The following is a 14,464-nucleotide window of genomic DNA, read 5'->3' as shown; positions in this document are numbered from 1 at the left end:
TTAGGACGGCCATTTGACAGACAAATTCGACGATAAGGTAGGGCATTTGAACACCATTTTGGCCCTAGGGGGCGGGAATTTGAACGATCCAATCTTCAAAAGTTCAAATGCCCGGGGTTTGCCCGGGGGGGGGGGGATGTTGAAGTTTCGAGTTGATCGGCGCATTATGTGTTCTGGTAACGAGAAAAGCCGATCGAAACCGGAAGTGTTGGAAGTGTCTGCATAATTTGTCGCACTGGCAGCTAGCTCTAGTATTTGACGACTATCTTTCATGCTGACTGCTGGTTGAGATGGCTGTATTGAAAGTAGCCTGAGTATCAGGCCTTCCTAAGAGGAAGGGGGAAGGGGAGGGGGAGGGGAAGGGGGAGAAGAGGAGAGGCCTATAGACAGATATAAGACCAGGGTTAAAGTCGCGGGAACAAGTTACAGAGAACAAATTATTTTGGTCATTCAAAAGAAATATTATCGAGTTCCTTGGGCTCAACGAGCAAGCTCAAAAGTTCGGCTTGGGGTCATTTGACCTGAAATTTTACCGCCTGGCGAAAATCAATGGCAAAGCGGAGAATTACGTCATGTCAACACAGCAGCAGCAGGAACTGGAATTGCCTTTGTTACTTGGCTCAGATGGGGAAAGCAAGCTAAACGGTAAGAAGTCCGTAATTTGAATAAAAATGGACTAGATGTGTGTATTCAATTGCTCACATTTGCTATATTTAGACGTTGTTGGCAGTAGGCACATGGTCATACTTCTGATACTTTCGCTATCGCTAGTCAAGAACCGACTGGGCTCTGGAGTTTTGAAATTTCTGTAGTGAATTCTGTGAAAAGCCCAGTCGTATAACATTTTTGATGCAAGTTTCCGCTGGATTATGTACGCTAAGCTATTGGATGTTGCAAAATACCGGTGATATATATAAGGTAAACAAAACATCACGGAAATCCGGATGCAGCAAAATATATTGGTGTAATTTTAAACGCTCAGTGCCCGATTGATCAAAGAACAATGGCGGTCACTTTAGGGCATGGCGGCTGTGGAGGTTGTTGAGGTATAAATTATACAAGGCTGTCACCCCAAACGTAGTCTGTATAGTCTGTATACATATCAACTAGGCTTCTAATTGGCTGGGAAAAAGAGAACCTTAATTGGCTGAATGTTAGACCAAAAAAATAACTCGGCTTCTGATTGGATGAAAAATGTGGCCCCTACTTGGCTTAAAGTCAGACAAAAATAACCCTGCCTCTGATTAGATGAAAAATGTAGCCCCTGATTGGCTCTTGTCTCATCAGAAAATAATTCGCCTTTTGATTGGCTGAAAAACTGATCAGGATTGACCAATTAAATTTAGGTAAATTTTGTTTAGCGAATCATAGCCTGCCACGTCAAAATCACGTGACCGTTTTCTGCTACCGATTTCTGCCAGCGTTCCGAGGTATAAACTTCACTTTTTTCAAGGAGAAGAAGTAACGACGATAACACCAGTACCGGAACTACTTCATGGAACATATTATGCAGAGACACCTGCAACCTTTACAGTACAGAGAAAACAGCTTTTTCCTGTCAACTGATAAACAGTATATTTGTGCGATGGTGACAGAAACCATGAAGGACCCAGACTTCGTATTGCGGCACAAGAAGAACACATCCATCTTCGTACTATCCAGTGCCACAGACTGGAATGTCGTTCAAGGATGTAAGGTTCATGACTCCACTTCCTCCTATTGATATTTCTAAAAGGGAGGAGAGACCATGAACGATTGGCTGGAGAACTACCGTCCTTTGCGTCAGAGAACTGTGAGGACCGAGACTACTAAAGATAAGGCAGGAGCTCTTCCTCCGACAGTGTATTCAAATTCAAATCCTAAGGCCACTGCAAGGGTCTTCTTTCCAGCTGACGAAGTTGAACAAACGCCCACTGCCTCCTCTGAGATGCGCTCTGTTGTTTCCGTGAGCGATGCCACTGTTCCACAGCTAACCCTCGCGTCAACTGCAGATTCGGATGACAGTGACAATGATGTCGATATTGAGTCAGAAGAACTGGTTATTGGTAAGCCAATAATGAAAAGATCTGGAAGACAAGTCAAGTTCTGGACAAGGTTTGATGTTTAGACCTGGGCAAAATGGTAAGCCAGGCCATACAAACCTGCTAATTAAAGCCTTGTGATTCATATAGAATTGTTGCTATTAACAAAAAAAGACACGTACAATTAAATATACTTGTGCCATAAGTCACATGTTCATGACTCTGTCGTTCCTAGTTTATTTTCCTTAAAGTGATTTAAAACTCTATCTTATTTTGGTAATCGTTATATTTTTCTACTGCAAGTAAGAGCATAAAAGTTATATAGTTCACTGAGAGTGTACACACACGCACGCAAATACTTTTTCATCTCAAAATAGTCCGAAGACTTTCAGCATGTTTTACAACAATGGAAATTAATATTTTACTTCTTAAAACAATAGCAATTAGTTATTAACAACTCCTGTTAACCGTAATGGAAAAAAAATAACCGTTAGCCGTAAAAAAGCCAAATATTAACCGTTAACCGTAAACGACACTACCCCCATTGAGACCCTCTGATAATACTCGCAACATGACGGGTCCGACTTGTCAATCAATTAGCAAGGATGTCTTGTTTTCAACACACTCTCTTAATTTGCCGTTTCATTTGCCCAGGCTAAATGTTCAGTAAAAACTGAGATAAAATGATACTTTTGGCGACAATAATAGTTTTCATTGGTAAATCCATGTACCAGATCGATTTTTTCCCACGAATCTGGCCAAAATTGAACGTCACGCAATACTTCCGCGAGGCATTAACTTTAAAAATTCCATAAGAAATTCAGGATCGAGATTTATTGAGACCTGACAGCTCTAAATAGCCGTTGAAGGATGATTTTTTGATGACATGCGTCAGTTCTTCCTGGTACGGTTTCCGTTTTGGTTAGCTAACCTTCGAAAGTGTAATTTTAGGTCCGATATTGGACGCTGTGAGGGGAAATTACCAAACCACGTCTCAACAAGAAAATAAAAATCCAAAAAGCTTGAAAGTTAAATTTTTGTAGCAAGTCAGTAAAGCCATTCATTATGGCAGAGTTTGAGTTTGAGAGACGTGACTTTGTTTATCCTTCATTTCTTCATCTCCAAGGGGTAGAGCTAGGGTCAGGAAATTTTGAATGTTGTTATGGTCTTATGATGTAAATACCTCGATGCTATTTCAATTACTTGTAATAATGTAGTATGTAAATTAGTTACTGTATTTTGTATTTTTATCTTTTTCTTTTTTGGCACGGCCCCATAAGCTTTTGAGCTTTAATTTGTACCATGGATAATTAAAGTTGATCGATTGATTGATTGATTGATTGATTGATTGATTGATTGATTGATTGATTGATTGATTGATTGATTGATTGATTGAGTGGGTGAGTGGGTGAGTGACTGATTGATTGACTGCCTCTTGCTGTTTAGCATCGAGGGCCAGAATCGTTTTGCATTATTCTCATCTATGTGCTCTATAAACAAGAAAGCCTGAATAGTGCTCCAAGAACACCTTGCAGTATAGACTATCAATCGGTGAAAGGATAACGAAAAGAAAAGATCAGGTATAACCTGGGAGCCTAAGAAGCAATCAGTTAAGAATGGAAAGAGAACGCGCACCTGATAGATTTGAAGCACAAGTGGGAAAACTACAGAAACTTAGACACGGTCTGGATAACACAGTCGACCAACTGCAGGCTGAGAGAGAAACAACGAGAGAACAATCAAATGAATTTCTAGGAAAAGAAGAACGATTGAAAGAGGAACAACAACGAGTCACTGAATTACAAAATCAGTTGACAATAAAAGAAGAAGAATTGAGAATAACGAGAGAACAGTTGAATGAATTTCAAGGAAACGAAGAACGATTGAGGGAGGAACAACGACAAGTTACTGCATTACAAAATAAGTTGAGAACAAATGAAGAAGAATTGAGAACAACGAGAAAACAATTGAATGAATTTCAAGGACAAGAAGAACTATTGAGAGAGGAACAACAACGAGTCACTGAATTACAGAATCAGTTGAGAACAAATGGAGAAGAATTGAGAACAACGAAAAAACAGTTGAATGAATTTGAACGACAAGAAAAACGATTAAGAGAGGAACAGCATGGAGTCACTAAATTACGAAATCAGTTGAGAACAAGTGAAGAAGAATTGAGAACAATGAGAGAACAATTGAATCAATTTCAAGGACAAGAAGAAAGATTGAGGGAGGAACAACAACGAGTCACTGAATTACAGAATCAGTTAAGAACAAATAAAGAAGAATTCAGAACAACGAGAGAACAACTGAATGAATTTCAAGGACAAGAAGAACGATTGAGACAGGAACAACAACGCGTCACTGAATTACAAAGTCAGTTGAGAACACTTAAAATGGAAGAATTGAGAAAAACGGAGGAACAATTCAGGAGTCAATGTCATGGACAGAAACATCTATTAGCTGAAGAACAACTTCGGGTCTCGGAACTTCGACGTCAGTTGAGAACATACGCAAGAGAAATGAAAATGGCAACTGAACAGATGAATAAATTTCAAGGGAAGGAAGAACTGTTAAGAGTCCAGAAACAGGTAGTCCTTGAACTGCAGAGTCAGTTGGAAGTATACGATAAAGAATTGACCACAATGAGAAAACGATTGGATGAATTTCAATTTCAGGAGGAATTTTTGAGAGAGAAACGGCTAAGCGAGTTAATAATAATGTTTGAAGAACAGTTGGAAACAATGGAGGCACAGGTAAATCAATATCAAGGACAAGAAAAACATTTAAGCGACAAACAAAAACGAGTCATTGAATTGCAGAGCGAGTTGAGAACAATGAAAGAAGAATTGACAGCAGCGGAAAAACAATTAAATGAATATCAAGGACAAGAAAAACGATTGAGGGAGGAACAACAACGAGTCACTGAATTACAAAATCAGTTAAGAACAAATGAAGAAGAATTAAGAACAACAAGAAAACAATTGAAAGAATTTCAAGGACAAGAAGAACGATTGAGGGAGGAACAACAGCGAGTCACTGAATTACAAAATCAGTTGAGAACAAATGAAGAAGAATTAAGAACAACGAGAGAACAACTGGATGAAGAGAACAAACTGTTACGACAGCACCAACATTTAGTAAATGATACACAGAGTCAGTTGGAAACAAAAGAAAAAGAATTAACAACGACGAGGCAACAACTGACTGAATTTCAAGGGCGAGAAGAACGATCTAGGGAGGAACAACAGCGAGTCACTGAATTACAGAATCAGTTGAGAAGAAATGAAGAAGAATTGAGAACAACAAGAGAACAATTGACTGATTTTCAAGGACAAGAAAACCTCCTGAGAACAGAAAAACAACGAGCTGTTAAACTAAAAAATCAGTTAGAAAAGGCACACGATAGAGAAATGGTAGCAATGAGAGAACAATTGAATAAATTTCGAGGACTAGAAATGCTATTGAGAGCGAAAAACCTACTGATCTTTGAGCTGGAGACACAGTTAAGAGGAAAGGAACAAAAATTGATAATGGTGAGAGAAGAACTGACGGAATGTAAACGTCAAGAGGAACTGCTCAGAGAAAACCAACAAGAGATTGCTGAACTGCAAGGCCATTTGAGAACATACGAGCAACAATTGACAATAACTAGAGAACAATTGAACACATTTCAAGAACAAGAAGAACTGCTTAGAGCACGACAGCAGCAGGTCCTTGAGCTTCCTGAAAGCCAGTTAGCGACACATAAAGACGAATTGAGAACAACGGAGGAACAATTCAGGAGTGAATGTCATGGACAGAAACATCTATTAGTAGAAGAACAACTTCGGGTCTCGGAACCTCGACGTCAGTTGAGAACATATACAAGAGAAATGAAAATGGCAACTGAACAGGTAAATAAATTTCAAGGAAAAGAAGAACTGTTTAGAGTCCAGCAACAGGTAGTCCTTGAGCGGCAGAGTCAATTGGAAGTATACGAAAAAGGATTGACAATAACGAGAGAACAGCTAAGTGAATTTCAAGGACAAGAAGAACAATCAAGAGGACAGCAACAACGAGTCATGGAACTGGGAAGTCAGTTAGGAACGAGCCACCAAGAATTAACAGCAATGAAACAACAGTTTAATGTTTTTCAACGACAAGAAGAACTACTAAGAGAGAAACAACAACGGGTCACTGATGTGCAAGTTCAGTTGAGAACATACGAACAAGAATTGACAATAACAAGAGAAAAATTGATTGAATTTCAAAAGCAAGGAAAACTGTTAAAAGAACAACAACAACTAGTCCTGGATATGCAGAGTCAGTTGGAAGCATACGAGAAAGAATTGACCACAATGAAAAAACGATTGGATGAATTTCAATTTCAGGAAGAATTTTTGACAGAGAAACGGCTAAGCGAGTTAATAATAATGTTTGAAGAACAGTTGGAAACAATGGAGGCACAGGTAAATAAATATCAAGGACAAGAAAAACTCTTAAGCGAAAAACAAAAACGAGTCATTGAATTTCAGAGCGAGTTGAGAACAAAGAAAGAAGAATTGACAGCAGCGGAAAAACAATTAAATGAATTTCAAGGACAAGAAAAACGATTGAGGGAGGAACAACAACGAGTCACTGAATTACAGAATCAGTTGAGAACAAATGAAGAAGAATCGAGAACAACGAAAAAACAATTGAATGAATTTCAAGGACAAGAAGAACGATTGAGAGAGGAACAACAACGAGTCACTGAATTACAGAAACAGTTGAGAACAAATGAAGAAGAATTGAGAACAACGAAAGAACAATTGAATGAATTTCAAGGACAAGAAGAACGATTGACGGAGGAACAACAGCGAGTCACTGAATTACAGAATCAGTTGAGAATAAATGAAGAAGAATTGAGAACAACAAAAGAACAATTGAATGAATTTCAAGGACAAGAGGAACGATTGATGGAGAAACAACAGCGAGTCACTGAATTACAGAATCAGTTGAGAACAAATGAAGAAGAATTGAGAACAACAAAAGAACAATTGAATGAATTTCAAAGACAAGAAGAACGATTGGGAGAGGAACAACAGCGAGTCACTGAATTACAGAATCAGTTGAGAACAAATGAAAAAGAATCGAGAACAACGAAAGAACAATTGAATGAATTTCAAGGACAAGAAGAACGATTGAGAGAGGAACAACAACGAGTTACTGAATTACAGAAACAGTTGAGAACCAATGAAGAAGAATTGAGAACAACGAAAGAACAATTGAATGAATTTCAAGGACAAGAAGAACGATTGAGAGAGGAACAACAGCGAGTCACTGAATTACAGAGTCACCTGAGAATAAATGAAGACAAAATGAGAACAACAAAAGAACAATTGAATAAATTTCAAGGGCAAGAAGAACTATTGAGAGAGGAACAACAACGAGTCACTGAATTACAGAATCAGTTTAGAATAAATGAAGACGAATTGATAACAACAAAAGAACAATTGACTGAATTTCAAGGACAAGAAAAACGATTGAGAGAGGAACAACAACGAGTCACTGAATTACAGAAACAGTTGAGAACAAATGAAGAAGAATTGAGAACAACGAAACAACAATTGAATGAATTTCAAGGACAAGAAGAACGATTGACGGAGGAACAACGGCGATTCATTGAATTACAGATTCAGTTGAGAATAAATGAAGAAGAATTAAGAACAACAAAAGAACAATTGAATAAATTTCAAGGGCAAGAAGAACGATTGAGAGAGGAACAACAGGGAGTCATTGAATTACAGAATCAGTTGAGAACAAACGAAAAAGAATTGAGAACAACAAAAGAACAATTGAATGAATTTCAAAGACAAGAAGAACGATTGAGAGAGGAACAACAGCGAGTCACTGAATTACAGAGTCACCTGAGAATAAATGAAGACAAAATGAGAACAACAAAAGAACAATTGAATAAATTTCAAGGGCAAGAAGAACTATTGAGAGAGGAACAACAACGAGTCACTGAATTACAGAATCAGTTTAGAATAAATGAAGACGAATTGATAACAACAAAAGAACAATTGACTGAATTTCAAGGACAAGAAAAACGATTGAGAGAGGAACAACAACGAGTCACTGAATTACAGAAACAGTTGAGAACAAATGAAGAAGAATTGAGAACAACGAAACAACAATTGAATGAATTTCAAGGACAAGAAGAACGATTGACGGAGGAACAACAGCGATTCATTGAATTACAGATTCAGTTGAGAATAAATGAAGAAGAATTGAGAACAACAAAAGAACAATTGAATAAATTTCAAGGACAAGAAGAACGATTGAGAGAGGAACAACAGGGAGTCATTGAATTACAGAATCAGTTGAGAACAAATGAAAAAGAATTGAGAACAACAAAAGAACAATTGAATGAATTTCAAAGACAAGAAGAACGATTGAGAGAGGAACAACAACGAGTCACTGAATTACAGAATCAGTTGAGAACAAATGAAAAAGAATTGAGAACAACGAAAGAACAATTGAATGAATTTCAAGGACAAGAAGAACGATTGAGAGAGGAACAACAGCGAGTCACTGAATTACAGAATCAGTTGAGAATAAATGAAGACGAATTGATAACAACAAAAGAACAATTGAATGAATTTCAAGGACAAGAAGAACGATTGAGAGAAGAACAACAACGAGTCACTGAATTACAGAATCAGTTGAGAATTAATGAAGAAGAATTGAGAACAACAAAAGAACAATTGACCGAATTTCAAGGACAGGAAGAACGATTGAGAGAGGAACAACAACGAGTCACTGAATTACAGAATCAGTTGACAACAAATGAAGAAGAATTGAGAACAACGAAAGAACAATTGAATGAATTTCAAGGACAAGAAGAACGATTGACGGAGGAACAACAGCGATTCACTGAATTACAGATTCAGTTGAGAATAAATGAAGAAGAATTGAGAACAACAAAAGAACAATTGAATAAATTTCAAGGACAAGAAGAACGATTGAGAGGGGAACAACAACGAGTCACTGAATTACAGAATCAGTTGAGAACAAATGAAGAAGAATTGAGAACAACGAAAGAACAATTGAATGAATTTCAAGGACAAGAAGAACGTTTGAGAGAGGAACAACAACGAGTCACTGAATTACAGAATCAGTTGAGAACAAATGAAAAAGAATTGAGAACAACGAAAGAACAATTGAATGAATTTCAAGGACAAGAAGAACGATTGAGAGAGGAACAACAGCGAGTCACTGAATTACAGAATCAGTTGAAAATAAATGAAGAAGAATTGAGAACAACGAGAGAACAATTGAATGAATTTCAAGGAAACGAAGAACAATTGAGAGAGGAACAAGAGCGAGTCACTGAATTACAGAACCTGTTGGGAGGAAATGAAGAACTATTGAGAACAATGATAGAGGAACTAAATGTATTGACAGTGGAGCGGCAACGAGGCAATGACCTGCAAAATCAATTGAGAATAAATGAAGAAGAATTGAGAACAACGAGAGAACAATTGACTGAATGTCAAGAAGAATTGAGTAGAGTACAACTGCGTAGAGCCGATCTAGACCGAACTCTTTCTGCATATCAAAGGGACAATCCACGTAACTGGATCATTAACAGGAATGAAATTGAAATCCGGAGGGATCGGGAACTTGGGCGTGGAGGGTGGGGGTGTGTTTTTCGTGGAACATTTCGTGCCTGTAATGTGGCTGTCAAACAAATGTACGAAGACATAATGTCTGATCACAACAGGAATATGATAGGAAGAGAGATCGATATTGCTTCAAAATGCTGTCATCCTTGTTTGTTGCAATTTATTGGAGCAACTGCTGATGAAGAAGCACCATTGATCGTAACCGAGATCATGGACTGCAGCTTGAGGGAAAGGCTGCGCAATGATGATGAAATACCTCTGACTGTAGAAGAATTAACTGTCATAGCTCTGGATATAGCCCTAGGACTTAATTACCTACATCAGCATTCTCGTCCCATCGTTCACCGTGATATCAGTAGTGCTAATGTGTTGTTATGGAGACGGGGTAACCAATGGCGAGCCAAATTGTCTGATTATGGCACTGCTAATTTTGTACATGAAAGCACAAGAAATGATACAGGAGCTGCGATCTACTCCGCGCCTGAGTCCGTGAGTGGAGACACAGGTCATCCAATAAGCTGTAAGGTTAGTAAATCAGTTTAGAATTTATTACAAGGATAACAAAAGGTACAGTGACTCTAGTCAAGCTTCAACATGTTCAGAGAATTAATTAGATTTGTTCTACATAACGGTAGACGAAGAGAATTTGCGTAGCTTTTGTTGTAGCCGTGGATTTGGTTGTTTCTTCAAATATCATTTCAAATTTTCGAAGGAGAATAGAGTTGTTGGACGACAACATGAACTGCCCAAATGTACCAAATGAATGTCGTGGAATTTAATAAGAGCTGTTTCAAAGGGAAGCATTCAACCCAGTGGTATGCTTTTTGTTTCAAGTTATTACGATTTTATGTTTTTTTGCCTGAGTAAGAATGAGATAATCACGTACATAGTTACATATTTCCCCAGGTGGGTTACTCGGGTATAAACTTGACGGGGGGGTCCGACGGAGCCTAATACTTTGCACCCAAAAAAATACAAGACTGGACATTTTAGAGCCAAAAAAAAATACATGACTGGCTTGAATTGCGTAAGACCTGTTAGTCTGGCGGAAATTCGAACCCAAAAAAATACGCGCAGATTTTTCAGACCCAAAAAAATACACGGTTAAATCTTCAACCCAAAAAAATACAGGAGTTGAAAATTTTAGACCCAAAAAAATACGTCGGACACCCCCGTCACGTTTATACCCGGGTAACCTACCTGGGCATATTTCCTTCACTATTCTTAGATTGGCCAACCTTCGATCCGTTTCGACAGTTTGTCTTTCTTTTAACTAATAACTTAATTAAAATAATGATTTGTTTGTCATTTTCTCACCGACGTAGGATAAACATAACATCTATAATGTTGTGGTTGTTGTTGTCGTCGTGTTAGGTTGATGTGTACAGCTTTGGTGTCCTCATCTGTGAAATGTTTACAAGGCAACAACCTGATCCGGGAAGGCGTGAAAGGCAAATAAGCGAAATGGAAAGCGCTGAGTATCAAAGACTCGTGAGAGACTGTGTAAAAAGAGACCCTGGGTTGAGGCCTGAAATGGAGGAGCTTATTGCCACACTGAAAAGGTCTATGTAAGAACTGCAATAGTTAAAGTCCTGGGGCCCGTTTCTCGAAAGTCCCGTTAAGGGCCCGGTAAGTTACCGGGACTTTCGAGAAACGGGCCCCTGGTGCAATTTTGGATTTTTAATTAAGAATGTTATTTACGGAAAGATTCTAGCGCCATTTTAATTGCTTTTGTTGCGATTTCTAAAATGGAGTCGAAGAAAAGGGTTAATTCCGGGTGTCCCGCTATTTGGGTGTCTAGAAAACGAAGATTCATGATTTTGAGTCAGGAGCTCGAGTTAGGATTTCAGCCAAAGATCTCGGGTTAAGGTTCCTGTTGCGATTTTTAGTCGGGATTTTGTTTAAGACGGAAACCCAACTTTTCAATATCATTGAGTCGGGTATAACAACTACAATCTGTTCTGAGTCGGATAATATAATCTGCCCCTGGCATATTTGCAAGACATTTTCAAGAGGTGGGCGGGGAATTAAGGAATCCTGTGAAGTTTACTCATTGGGTATACTGAAATCGGAAAGTATGCAGTGCTCAAGGATAAAAAACGGGTAAATTAGTTGGCTAAATCCTCCCAATTACCTCGGTAAATAAACAAACAACACTCGCATTGCAACCCATGTTGATTAAGGCTGGGCTGAAATTCTGCACCGTTAACAATGTCTCTCATTATTGGACTAGAGAACAAAAAACCGAACATCAAAATAATGCTTCTAGACATGAGTTTATCAGGGTCCAATGAAAAAATACTTTAGGACCAGCCAGGCCTACTATGAAATCTTCTCGCGAATGTCGTCATTAATTAAATATGCAAAATGGCGCTGCGACAAATTAAAAGGGTCTAAATGGTTATAGCGGTTACAAAAAAAAAACAGTTGGATGAAGTTGCTTTGCTTTTATGTTGGCGTCAATTAAAGAAAAGCCGTTAAAAATTATCTTGAATGCTGGAAAGATTTTAAGGGAACCAGCAAGAGGCCGAAAATTTTACCGCGCTTTTGAATAGATGAGTGCCTTGGAAATAAACCTTGATAAAATTTGCCATAAGTTCGCCGATTAAACTGTTAATTACTTGGTTATCAGTAGCCTTAAATCTTGTCAGAATTCAAACTGATAATTTCAACGACTTTTCTTTGATTGACGTCCAATAAAACGCAACTTTAGGGCGGTGCTGGTTATATCAGAGTCATCAATTAAAGCGCGCCACACCCATGTAACCAGGCTACCCTGAAGTGCTTTCATGTCCGACCACCCGTCTACCTGCGTTACCAGACTGGGCAGGCTATCTTTCTTGCATCAGGGTCACCCGGCTACCTGGGCTATGATTTTACGCGACTTTTTTTTAAATTGGATATGAGCTAAATGTGGTCGAGTCCCCTTCTATCCCAATTTGTTTTATCGGTTAATTAAGAATCTTACACTTTTTCAGTATGGGATTTCGCTGAAGGTTTTTATTCTGCCAAATCCAGTTTACTTCGAGCTCGAAAGCTGTCAGGAATTCAGTGTCGGGACTCCAAATCATCGGTACACACAATTCCCAAATTTCTGATATAACCCTTCCCCTTAACTATTGAGAACAAAGTACGATTTTGGAACTCTTATTACTGCTAGTTCGTTTTCCCAGGCCGCGGCACTTTATAGCCCGATCAGCTACCGTTTAGTTCAGCCGCGCCGCCCTTTATGTAAACGGCCCTTAGAAAAACCCGTGATGCTTCAAGTCGTCTAGAGCTGAATAAGACATCCTGGTGTTTTTGAAAGGAAATGGAACAGACTGCCCCAGTTTACGTAGTATGTAGCATTAAGTTTCTTTTAGTTTAATATACTTGTCTTATAATTTTATATTTTGTGTTTTCGTCAAGTTTTAGCTCTTTTAGTTGGTTATATCGTTAATAAATTTACATTTTTAGGATAATGTTATACTTCTAATCATAACTTGGAAAGAATGCCCATCACCAGTGGTATTTTCTTACTACCAGTTTTTTAACTCACTTACTTACTTAATTACTGACTGACTGACTGACTAACTGACTGACTGACTGACTGACTGACTAACTGACTGACTGACTGACTAACTGACTGACTGACTGACTGACTAACTGACTGACTGACTGACTGACTGACTAACTGACTGACTAACTGACTGACTGACTGACTGACTGACTGACTGACTGACTGACTGACTGACTGACTGACTGACTGACTTACTTACTTACTTACTTACTTACTTACTTACTTACTCACTTACTTACTTACTTACTTACTTACCTTATTTTCACTTACAGCATCCTCGAATCTGCAAAGGAAAGACAGACAAAAAAGAAGCCCTCTTTGTTCTCAAGATTCAAAAGGAGTTAATAACCAGTGATGTCGTTATTGAAAAATAACTTCTAGGATAAATGCCACTTGTGCAGAGGTGGTAAAAACGTTTACATGGACCCGCCCCCAATTTATTTACCGAAAACAATAAAAAACAATCCATTCGTATCGTACAAGGAATGTACGAACCTTTGTACTGATGCAATCCAATGTAACCGAAAAAGATGGCGTCTTTAACCATAATCCTTAGCGAACAAAAACCCTTAAATTGTTAAATAGACCATAAAATGACGTCATGAATTGTTCAAAATTCAAGTGAAACCACGAGCCGCTGTGACGTTTTAAACATTTTATGGCGTCATTTTATGGTCTATAAGAGTACAACACACTTCAAGATTGGCTGTGAAGACTGTAAAAAGTACATTTCGAGAACTTGTGTAGACGAATAGCTTGGAGCTAGCAGCTAAATTACTAAAATTTTGGAGTTGGAGCCCCTTATTAGTTTTTGACCCGAAGTGATTATTTCAGTTCGCAATAAGTATTGAACCATTTCTCGACAAGCTTTAGTAGTTTATTGGTACTTCAAGTAAGTCTACGAAATTCGCCTCGAACAAAAAAGATGCCATTGGAGGATTTCGTTTCTTTCAAGGACGTAGGAGTCAGACTTACTTGAAATGGTAAGCGTCGATGCCAGTATACCTTCTGTGCATACTGGCATGCTAGGGAGCACAGAAATACAACTTCAACTACTGTAACAAATACAACTCGCCGGTTTTCGAACCTGAAAAGTTTTTTTTTGTTTTTTTTGTTTTTTGTTTTCCTTTGTCTCAATTATAGAATGATAATGATAACAATAAGTTTGGTAATTATTAAATGTAACAGTTTTTACAACTGAAGTGGTTCCCTGTGTAAAAGAAGTGTAAGAC

At 38.2% G+C, this 14,464-nt stretch overlaps 1 protein-coding gene and 1 pseudogene across 1 annotated transcript; both read left to right on the top strand.

The window, feature by feature from the left end:
* Positions 1–572: 572 nt before the first annotated feature.
* On the top strand, positions 573–2,107 carry LOC146476638 (uncharacterized; annotated as a pseudogene).
* Positions 2,108–3,395: 1,288 nt separating this feature from the next.
* LOC146476637 (uncharacterized) lies at positions 3,396–14,434 on the top strand. Its single transcript, XM_085114313.1, has 3 exons — positions 3,396–10,198; positions 11,048–11,235; positions 13,505–14,434. Exons 1-3 carry the CDS (start codon positions 3,638–3,640, stop codon positions 13,575–13,577), a joined length of 6,822 nt encoding a protein of 2,273 aa, XP_084970439.1. The 5' UTR covers positions 3,396–3,637; the 3' UTR covers positions 13,578–14,434.
* Positions 14,435–14,464: the final 30 nt, after the last annotated feature.

This window comes from Pavona decussata, unplaced genomic scaffold, assembly GCF_977016875.1.
Source record: "Pavona decussata unplaced genomic scaffold, jaPavDecu1.1 SCAFFOLD_76, whole genome shotgun sequence".
In the NCBI taxonomy this organism is placed as follows: Eukaryota; Metazoa; Cnidaria; class Anthozoa; order Scleractinia; family Agariciidae; genus Pavona; species Pavona decussata.
The sequence above is the reverse complement of the archived record's forward strand: the minus strand, read 5'-3'. Positions and strand labels throughout refer to the sequence as shown.

Coding starts and splice junctions, on each gene's coding strand:
- LOC146476637 (XM_085114313.1), top strand. CDS start 3,638: ATGGAAAGAGAACGCGCACCTGATAGATTTGAAGCACAAGTGGGAAAA. Junction 10,199..11,047: donor GTCATCCAATAAGCTGTAAG/GTTAGTAAATCA, acceptor TCGTCGTGTTAG/GTTGATGTGTACAGCTTTGG. Junction 11,236..13,504: donor CTTATTGCCACACTGAAAAG/GTCTATGTAAGA, acceptor TTTCACTTACAG/CATCCTCGAATCTGCAAAGG.